The sequence below is a fragment of the Lycium barbarum genome, chromosome 1 (genome assembly GCF_019175385.1).
Source record: "Lycium barbarum isolate Lr01 chromosome 1, ASM1917538v2, whole genome shotgun sequence".
Lineage (NCBI taxonomy): Eukaryota > Viridiplantae > Streptophyta > Magnoliopsida > Solanales > Solanaceae > Lycium > Lycium barbarum.
In genome coordinates this window covers 133524342-133535040 of record NC_083337.1, presented here as the reverse complement: position 1 = coordinate 133535040, position 10699 = coordinate 133524342, and the positions used below count along the sequence as shown (strand labels likewise).

Here is a 10699-nt window from a genome sequence, read left to right as displayed (position 1 = left end):
AAGTGAATCAGAATGAAATAGATATTGGAGAAGAGGAAGCAGGTGAAACTATTAGTTCTGATTTAATGGAGGGAAACAATAAAGGAGATATTTCCCCTAAACACTTGACAAAAACTAAAAAGGGTCACAAGCCAAGAGATAAAAGTGTTCCTCCCAAGACAGTGGGAGGAGTACAAACAAGGATGGCATGTTCTAAAGGAGTTTCTCAATGAATAGCTCATTAATATGGAATATAAGGTCTGTAAACACTCAACAGGCCTTTGAGAGGGTAGTACTATTGCATAGACAGAAACATTTTAATTATGTTGCCTTACTAGAGCCTTTCCAGCATGTTAGACATATTGACATGTATAAATTGTGGTTAAATATGGGGACATCATGGCATAATGTGAATGGGAAGATTTGGATTTTTGTGGATGCAGAAATTCAAGTAGAAATAATGAGAGATACAGAACAACTGTTATCCTGTAGATTCACTCATTTGGGTGATGGGCAAGAGTTGGTGCTTACAGTTGTTTATGCGAGTACTGATAGAAGTGGGAGAATAGCTCTATGGGAGGAGCTATATGACATGTCTTCACACATCACCGTCCCCTGGCTTGTGGGTGGGGATTTTAATGTCATTACAGATGACATTGAGAAATTTGGGGGTCTTCCTGTACAGTTTGCAGAAACAGAGGATTTTAGACAATGTATAGACATTTGCCAACTGGTGGATCTTGGTTTTACTGGAAGTATGTTCACATGGTGGAATGGGAGATTGGATGAGGCTTGTATATTTAAAAGACTGGACAGATGTTTGGGAAATCAGGCTCTGCAGAATTGTTTTACTAATTTGGAGGTAGAGCATCTCATTAAACAAGGTTCTGACCACTCCCCCTTGCTGGTAAATATGAGAGCAGATAGTAGACCAATTAGGAAATCTTTCAGGTTTCTTAATTTTTGGGTGGAGCATGAATCTTTTCTAGATGTAATCAAAGAAAATTGGGTGGAATCTTATGGCTCAGACCCCTTCTTTAACTTTCATAATAAGTTAAAAAAGGTGGGAAGAGCTCTCTCTAAGTGGAGTAGGGACACTTATGGTGATATCTTCAAGCAAATTGCAACTCTGGAGGAAGTGGTGCAGGTGCATGAGCAAGAATTTGAACAGAATCCTACAGGGCTTAACAGGGAAAGGCTACAAAGGGTACAAGCTGATCTGATCAGGTTTTATGCTATTGAAGAAAAATTTTGGAGACAAAAAGCAGGGATGCAGTGGTTTCAGGATGGAGATAGGAACACAAAATTCTTTCATGCTCATGTCAATGGAAAGAGAAGAAAGCTACAATTACAGAGAATTCAAGATCATACAGGTACATGGATGGACACTGAAGAGGAGATTGCGCAGGAAGAAATCAGATTTTTCTCAGACCAATTCAAAGAGGAAAATATCCCTACAGATTTCTCTATGCTTGATAAGATTCCTAAAATGGTTACAGAAGAACAAAATCAACAACTCTATGAAATGCCAGATGAAGCAGAGGTGAAAAGAGCAGTTTTTGGTTTAAATGGAGACAGTGCAGGGGGTCCTGATGGTTTCACAGGAAGATTTTTCCAAGCTTGTTGGGAAATTATTGCAAATGACTTGGTGACCATGGTGAGATCATTCTTCTGTGGGCATGAACTCCCAAGGTATGTAACTTGTACCAATTTGGTTTTGATACCAAAGAAGAAAGAAATTAATACATTTTCTGATATGAGGCCAATCAGCTTGAGTAACATCACTAGCAAAGTTATTTCAAGAATCATTCATGAAAGACTGATATATCTGCTGCCTGAGATCATTTCACCTCAGCAATCAGGATTTGTTAAAGGAAGGAGTATTGTAGAAAACATTCTGTTGGCTCAGGAAATTGTACATGATATTAGGATTAGAGGAAAGCCTGCAAATGTTGTCATTAAGCTTGACATGGAAAAGGCTTATGACAGAGTATCATGGTTATTTCTAACTAAAGTCCTGAGGAGAATGGGGTTCGGTGAATTTACTATTGATCTGGTGTTTAGAGTTATCTCAAATAATTGGTATTCCATTTTGATTAATGGGCAACCTCATGGATTCTTCAAATCATCTAGAGGAGTAAAGCAAGGAGATCCACTGTCCCCTACTTTATTCATTTTGGCTGCAGAATGTTTGTCTAGGGCTCTCAATACACTGCATACTGAGGATGAGTACAAGGAATATGGGATGCCAAAATGGAGTCCATATGTCAATCATTTGGCATATGCAGATGATACTATCATTTTCACGTCTGCTAATGAACAATCTATGAGATTAGTGATGAAGACTTTGAGTAATTATGAGAAGGTGAGTGGTCAGAAGATCAACAAGCAGAAAAGTGTTGTTTATATGCATCATTTGACATCTCATAACATTAAGGAGCTGGTATTTTCTGTCACCCAGATTCCTAAAAAGGATTTTCCATTCACATATTTGGGGGTACCAATCTACTATGGGAGAAGAAGGAACATTCACTACAAGGAGATAATAGAAAAGATTCAGAATAGACTGAGCTCATGGACTGGTAAGCTGTTATCTATTGGAGGAAGGACAACACTGATTAAACATGTTTTACAGAGCATGTCTATACACCTACTATCCGCTTGTGACCCTCCTAGTGCTATACTTGCTCAGATTCATAGATTGTTTGCTAAGTTCTTTTGGAGCAACTCTGTGGGAAATTCAAGTAAGCACTGGGCAACTTGGACAACCTTATGTCACCCACAAGAAGAAGGTGGCATGGGGTTTAGAAGCCTACAAGATATATCTAAAGCCCTCTTTGCTAAACTGTGGTGGAACATGAGAACCAAACAATCCTTATGGAGAACTTTCATGAGTAATAAGTACTTAAAGAAGTTTCATGCTGTGATAGCCCCTAGCGGATCAGGTACTTATGTGTGGAAGAAGATGATTAAATACCGAGATGAGATGGAACATGAGATATGGTGGAAGTTTCAACAAGGTAATTCTTATTTTTGGTTTGATAATTGGACAGGACTGGGAGCCCTATACCATATTACTCCACCAGATTTTGAGTGTGATCCCACAATCATCCTTGTAAAAGAAACTGCAGAAGTGGGGCAATGGGATGAGCAGTTGCTAAGAAGAATCCTTCCTGAGGATCTAGCAGACCATATTGTGCAGCACATTAATCCACCAAATGAAAATGGCCAAGCAGATAAGGCTTTCTGGAAATTAGATTCGAGGGGGAAATTCACAGTTAGGTCTGCATTTCAATTGCTCAGACAAAGAAAAGACCCCAGTAATTTGTATAAGCAGATGTGGATCAAAGGACTACCAATAAAGATATCTTTTTTTATGTGGAGATTTTGGAAGTTCAAGCTACCACTGGATGATAAGTTGAAGAAATGGGGACACTAATTCCCTTCCAGATGCTATTGTTGTCAACATCCAAAAGTGGAAGATACCTCCCATGTCTTTTTACACTCACCAACAGCTCAAGTCATCTGGAAGTATTTTTGTGGACCAGTGGGGATAAATACTGAGAATTTGCAAGTTACCCAAATAATTAACAGATGGTGGGATATGCCTAGTAGACTACATGCCAAATGTATCAACCAAGCTGTCCCTGCTATTATTATTTGGGAACTCTGGAAGAGGAGAAACACTATGAGACATGAAGGGAAGGTGTCAATCACAAAACTCATTTACCAGGTGATGCATACTTTGATTCAATTCATGAAGGTGAGAAGGAAAAATTTTAGGTATGCACCATATAATTGGAGTGTGATTGTTGAGGCATTACAGAGATATTCTCCAAAGATAAGAGTAACACCAGTGACTTGGAGAACTCCAGATATTGGATGGATAAAAGTCAATACTGATGGAGCCTCAAGAGGAAACCCGGGTAGGAGTTCATGGGCCTTTTGTGTAAGGGATGAAAGGGGAGATGTGATACAAGCACAGGCCAGAGAAATAGAGGATCTTCAAAGCACCAACACCGAGGCAGAGGCCCTAGCCATTTTACAGGCTCTCAGGTATTTAAAAGACAGTCAATGGGATCAAATAAGGATAGAGACAGATTCACTTTTGCTGAAGAACTCTATTCAAAGGACATGGGAAATTCCTTGGCAAATCATTACTATGGTGGAAGAAATTTGGAGAATAAGTGAGGAAAAAGTGGTGGTGATAGAGCATATTTATAGGGAAGGAAACAAATTAGCAGATCACTTGGCTAATTTAGCTTTGGACACAGGGGACATACAATTCAATTCCTTTCATGACATGGAGAGCCACTGTAAAAGAATTGTGAACAGTGACAAATTACAGCTGCCCTGTCTAAGAATTAGATCATGTTAAGGAGACTGAATATAGGGGGAAGGTGGGAGAAAAGGAGGTCCTCACACTCAAATCCTTTGGGAGGAGAATGTGAAGGATTTGGTTTACACTAACTGTTTGCTAATGGTTGCAGGTACACAAACTAACATAAATGGAGGATTTTTATTCAACAGGTACCACAAAACAACCACACTGAAGGAATACCAGCAAGCAACGAAACACAGTGTAATCAGGATGTTGAGAAGTTTTACCAGCATAAATTGCAACTGGTTGGAGGCACTTTTGACAAATGACATGAAGTGGAATTACTGCTCCTAATGATTGAGCACATGGAACACAACAGACCTCTTGAGTACACATGGGCATACAGTTTCTATTTAGTGGTTGTTTCTTAGTTGGTGGTATTAGCACCCCGGGATGCTCATCCTACTGAGAACTGGTCATTAGTTAGAAAATGTACTGCCTTGGTGCATATAGAGGGCCAAATATAGAGCATGTGAGATATAGAAACAGAAGTTCTTTATGGAGCAATTATTTCAAATTTCATTCTATTAGTAATTTTTTAACAATTTGTAATATCAAATTAAGACAAGTTATAAGTCTTAATTTGATCATTAGTTTAAATTTTGTATTTTCATTAGCCTTTTGGCTAGAGTTGTACAAATTTCTGGATTTTTTTGATAAAATTTATAAAATTAGCCCTAGGCCAAAAGCCTAGTGGACTTTTATAAAAAAAAAAAAAGTAAGTATTCGATGAAATAATCGAGATGCACACTTATAAGACCGACCCGTCATTATAAAAAAAATTAGGCAAGCGAGTGCTTGGTCCTGCCTTTTGTTTGACAATAAAAAGAAAGATAAATCTTCAAGGAGAGAAATTCCAATTAATATAAAGACACTGAAGAAGGACGAAAACCATGTGAGTTTCAGCGGCTAGTAAAAGAATAGATAAAAACGAAAGACCAAAATTTGCATTTAAATATAAAGAACATAAGTTAGTAGTAGAACCTAAAGACAGGACAATGGTATCTGAATAAAATAGACAGCACTGCTTCACTTTCGACAGCATCATATGCACTGTTATCCCATCCCCACCATTTTCTCTATTTTATGAATTTGATCTACCTTTTCCATTTCACTTTTCTTTTTTTGGCTAAATTTTCTGCCACCATATTATAATCATCACTGAGATTATATTTGCTTTATAAGTAGTGGGAGATAAGAAACTTTAAGGCCCTCAAGGCTATCAACTCCCTTTTTGACTTTCCAATATTTTATACTTTTGTTATGTACTTCAGAAAACAGAAAAAACTCTGACCAGCCACGGATTGCAAATTCTGTAAGTTCTTTTTTCCTAACAATAATTGAAAATACGACCTGGATATTACACTGCAGACCACTTTTGCTGCTTTGAGAAGTCATTTTCTAGTCAGACCGACATGTATGTAAATAGTGCATGTTTGATCATTTTGTCCTGAAATACACTTATAATGGCACATCCACTATCAGCATTTGGAACTTCTGAATCTTACAAAATCTTAATTCTCATTTAAACAAACAGAAGAGGTTGCTGGAATTAAATGTTAATACTTAGAACCAACTGTTATAGGAAAAACTGCCAAGATCAAGGATAAGTGAGATTTTCACATATTGAAAGTTGAAACCCGGTGAAAAGGAATCCGGTAACCCAGAATAACAGAGAAGCAATTACAAAAAAAAATATTAGAAGTTAAATGGCCACAATAATTTTTCCAACAATAAATTCTGACTTCTCTCTGAGAATTGATCAAGCGGATTCTTCTTCGCCGGAATTAGGCATTGACAAAGCATATGTTAAAATCTCTATCAGTCTAATGGACATCTGATCATCTCCAACATGTTAACCACTTCTGCCATATCAGGCCTGTTAGAAGGAACTTGTGATGTGCAGATTAAACCTAACTTCATCACAGGAATCGCTTCCTCGGCAGGAAATTTTCCATGCAGCCTCCTGTCAACACATTCTTCCACCTTTCCTTCTTCCAATGCGCCCCTTACTACGTCACACAATACCATAACGTCGTCCTCCATGTATTCAACGGGCTTCTTTCCAGCGACTATCTCCAGAACAAGAACTCCAAATCCATACACATCGCACTTCTCAGTTATCTTCACAGTCTTGCATGCGAATTCAGGTGCCATGTAACCAAGAGCACTTTGAATTTTGCTACTCAAAACGTATCGATCTAACATCGGTAACAACCTCGCTAACCCATAATCCGCAACTTTAGGATCACCAGAGCTATCGATCAAGATATTGCTGGATTTGAGGTTATAGTGAATTATGTTCAGCTGATGTAAGTTAGCCAAGCCTTTTGCTGTACCAAGAATCACGTTGAACCGCTCATTCCATGAGAACAAGTTTTTACTAGAACCTTCATGGATATGCTCATACAAATTTCCACCAGTTACGAATTCATATATAAGTAGCTGTAGTGATGCTGTCCAATAATAACCTTGAAGAGCCACAACATTAGGGTGATGGATTTTTCCCAATTTCTTAACCTCCTTTTCGAAGTCTCCTTGAGACTTAACAAGACCGGAGACAGTAAGCTTCTTAATGGCAACTGGCACCCCATCTGCGAGGACAGTGCGATAAACAGCTCCAAAACCACCACGTCCGAGCTCACAATCCTTGTTAAGTAGAGCATGTGACCCTGTGCTGAAGTCAAATTCGCCTGAAAACATGACAAGCTTACCGGAATTTGCATCTGAACTGTGTGAAGGGCTAAAGTCATCCCCACCAGAAAACGTAACGGGGGCAGCAGGGCGAGATGTTGCAGACCGTACGCGAAGATTTAGCACAGTAATGGCAATAACACCAACAACAATAACAGCAGCTGCACCAATGGCAATAAGGGCAGAGATGCTTAGGATTTTCTTCTCGTGGCCCAAACTCGCAGGGACAGTAGTACCAGGAATAGAATCTGTGGAGTTGGGATTCAGAACAATCGGCTTGGGAAGGACAGTTAGACAAGACCTATTAGCAGCAGCCCCACAAAGAGACGGATTGGCTGACACTGAATAAGGAGAAATAGTGTTGAAAAAACCACCAGAAGGCAGTTCTCCCTTTAGCTGGTTGTGTGAGATGTTGAACGACTCGAGGTGACCAAGATTTACCAACTGCTTTGGTAAGATTCCGGTTAATTTGTTAAAGGACAGGTCAACATTTTGTAGGTTAGTTAGTTTAGCTAGGGTTGCAGGTACAGGGCCAGTTAAACCATTATGTGATAGAGACCTGCCAAGTTGATTGAAACAAAATGATTAACCAAAGTTAAAGGATACATCACATAAGAACATCGAAAACCCGGTAACGTGACGTTGCTACATTTATACTTTATGCAAGTATTATCTGAAATATCCTTATCTAGAGAAAGAAAAAAAAAATGGATATTAGCTAAAATCACACAATAGAAGCCATTTTATTAACTCATTAACAATGCAGGAAAACAATACATGATTGCTAGAAGCTTAGAAATGACAAATTTCAGTATAACACAATCAAGAATCTCTAGTATGGATTCGTGTTTGATCTTTCCTCTAGAAATAACGAATCCTTAATTGTCAAACTAAATATCAATCAGGTTCTGCTGTATAATAACTTACCACTACAGTGTCCTTATGAAAACCTCCAAGCATAGAGACATCTCAAATGAAGATATAAATGAAGCATAAACAGAAACAAGAACTTACAAGGACAAGAGTGTAGAACAGTTTCCAATAGAAGTAGGAATTTCTCCTGTCAATGCGTTCGTCTCCAACTTCAGTTCCCTGAGAGAATAGGCTCCTCCAAGCTCCACAGGGATACTACCATTTAACTGATTCTCGCTTAAGTCAAGAACATCCAGTGACTTCAGCTGACCAACAGTCTTAGGAATGGTGCCTACAAGTGAATTTCTAGATAAATTCAAGGACAGCAAGCTGTTAAAATCACCAATAGCAAATGGAATTTCACCAGCTAACTCATTGCTAGAGATATCGAGAGCTAGAAGCTTTTGACGTGAATTGTCCAGTGAAGAAGCAAAAGCATTCTTCAATCCCCCACTTAATTTATTCTCAGAAAACAAAAGTTGTCTCAATCCTAATTTGAATACCCAATGAGGAAGATCACCGGTCAAAGAGTTGTGACTAACATCCAATGTCATAAGATTAACACAACTGTTCATGTGCTTGGGCAAATTCCCAGAAATAGCATTTCGCGAAACGTTCAGTAATTTGAGTGATTGAAGCTTCCCAACAGAAGACGGGAACTGACCAGAGAAATTGTTCACAGAAAGATCAAGAATCTCAAGGCTTTTCATTTCTCCAATCCATTCTGGTATAGCACCAAAAAATTCATTGTGTTTCAATACCAATTCATTACACAAACTAAGCATATGCATTGTTTTTGGTAGTTCTCCAGAGAGAGAATTCTCACTCAAATCAATTGACCTCAAAAGCAAACAACTTCCAATTCCATCTGGAACCTCACCTTTAAAATGATTTTTACTCACATTTATACCTCTCAAATTATACATACCTTCAATGCCTGCTGGAATTTCACCATCCAGCAAATTATCTGACAGATCAAGTGACCTTAACCCATTCAAAGACCAAATTCCAGAAGGCAACAACCCCGAAAACTGATTCGACGACAAGTTTAAAGACCCCAAAGCCACACATAACGTCAAACTTTCAGGAATTCCCCCCGAAAACTTGTTCTTGGCCAAGGAAATTGATCTTAAACCCCCACATTGTTCAAACAAATCACCTGGTATCGTCCCAAATAAGTTATTCTCACTCAAGTCAAGTACCCTCAGATTAGCAAGACCAACAATACTCACACTTATACTACCTGTAAAGTTGTTCTTGGCAAGCGAAAGCTTACGAAGAAACTGTAACCTTATAAGACCTCTACTAATCTTACCTGAAAGACCAAATCCATCAAGAACAATTTGAGACACTCTATTAGATCTTGGGTTACATTTAATTCCATTCCAATAACAGGGACTATCATCTTCTTCATTCCAAGATGCTAACTTTCCTTGTGGATCTTTAACATCAGCCTTAAATACCATTAACCCCAGTATATCATCATTGAAAGATAAGTTCAATGCTTTAACAAAAATGGGAAATAAAACACACAATAATATTACTGTACCAAAAACCTTCCTCATTTCACAAAGAAATGCGTTTTTCATAATCCCATTAGCAACCCCAAAATGGGTATGAATGACTGGAAGAAATAGCTGACTGTGAGTTGAATTTTTGGCTAAAGAAAAAGGGAATTTGAAGTAACAAGTTTAACTGAGAATGAAAGAAGAAACACACAATGTGAGTGAGGTAAGGGTTATTAATGAGTTACTGAGAAATACTCTAAGTCGGAAAAAGTAGAGGAAATAAATTTTCCGGTTAGGGGCGAGTCAGTGGAGCATTTATTGATGCTATTTTTCTCTCTCTATCTTACAGAGGTCTTTATAAACGGGAAAAAAGAGAGGGGAAGAACAGAGAAGGATGAGGGAGTGGGTGCTTTTATTAATGATGACACGTGGCATTGTATGGTCGGTTATGGGAAGTCTGATGTGGCATACACGTAAGTCACTGTCAGAATAGAAATAAATGGACTGTCTTGAAATTTAAGAAAGATATATATCTTCAATTTTGCGATTCAGAGTAGATATATACATCTGTTAAAAATATGATGTATATATGTCATTTCCGTTATAAAATGGTGCAAATATACCCTTTCGCTAAAAAAAAATTTTAAAAAAATCATTTAGCTTAAAGAATTTTTTAAAAGAGAATCATTTAGTTTATTTTTTAATTAAAAAAAAAATATCATGTGGCTTTCAAAAATAAAATCTACACATTTTTTCAATAGACATATTATTCTAACACCACATGGTAAAAATTTTTTTGGTGGGTCGGGTCGGTTTGTTTAAAAAAATATCAATGTGGCTTTTAAAAAAATAAGTCTACCAATTTTTTTAAAAGAACCAGACTCAACCCACTAGAAAAAAAATTATCATATGGCTTTAGAAAAATATGTCAACTAAAAAAAATGGGTAGACTTTTTTAAAGTCGTGATTTTTTTTAATTAAAAAATAAACTAAATTTTTTTAAAAAAAATTGTCAGCAAAAAGGATATATTTGCACCATTTTGTAACGGCAAAGACATATTTACACCACTTTTATAATGGGGGGTATATCTTCTCTAAATCGTAAAGTTGAGGGGTATATTTGCACCTTTTCCCATTTAAGAAACAAGGGAGTAATTTGGAGAGAAGGAATTAATTACTCCCTCCGTCTCAATTTACGTGATATAGTTTGATTAGATACGAAGTT

The 10699-nt window shown here is 37.5% G+C and overlaps 2 protein-coding genes across 2 annotated transcripts; one reads left to right on the top strand and one right to left on the bottom strand.

The window, feature by feature from the left end:
• Nucleotides 1-367: 367 nt before the first annotated feature.
• On the top strand, nucleotides 368-3418 carry LOC132614395 (uncharacterized). Its single transcript, XM_060328842.1, has 5 exons — nucleotides 368-1206; nucleotides 1318-1636; nucleotides 1835-1969; nucleotides 2345-2723; nucleotides 3066-3418. The coding sequence occupies exons 1-5, from the start codon at nucleotides 368-370 to the stop codon at nucleotides 3416-3418; spliced, it is 2025 nt and encodes a 674-aa protein (XP_060184825.1).
• Nucleotides 3419-5884: 2466 nt separating this feature from the next.
• Nucleotides 5885-9845, bottom strand: LOC132638162 (probable LRR receptor-like serine/threonine-protein kinase IRK). The gene is made up of 2 exons (XM_060355136.1): nucleotides 8069-9845; nucleotides 5885-7613 (listed from the first exon to the last, which is right to left on the bottom strand). The coding sequence occupies exons 1-2, from the start codon at nucleotides 9553-9555 to the stop codon at nucleotides 6182-6184; spliced, it is 2919 nt and encodes a 972-aa protein (XP_060211119.1). The 5' UTR covers nucleotides 9556-9845; the 3' UTR covers nucleotides 5885-6181.
• Nucleotides 9846-10699: the final 854 nt, after the last annotated feature.

Excerpts from the sequence above, each read along its gene's own strand:
- LOC132614395 (XM_060328842.1), top strand. The coding sequence starts at position 368 with ATGGGGACATCATGGCATAATGTGAATGGGAAGATTTGGATTTTTGTG. Across the intron at positions 1,207-1,317 it reads GTACAAGCTGATCTGATCAG|AAAGCTACAATTACAGAGAA; the intron begins GTTTTATGCTAT and ends TGGAAAGAGAAG. Across the intron at positions 1,970-2,344 it reads TGGAAAAGGCTTATGACAGA|GTGAGTGGTCAGAAGATCAA; the intron begins GTATCATGGTTA and ends AATTATGAGAAG.
- LOC132638162 (XM_060355136.1), bottom strand. The coding sequence starts at position 9,555 with ATGAAAAACGCATTTCTTTGTGAAATGAGGAAGGTTTTTGGTACAGTA. Across the intron at positions 7,614-8,068 it reads TGTTCTACACTCTTGTCCTT|GTCTCTATCACATAATGGTT; the intron begins GTAAGTTCTTGT and ends TCAACTTGGCAG.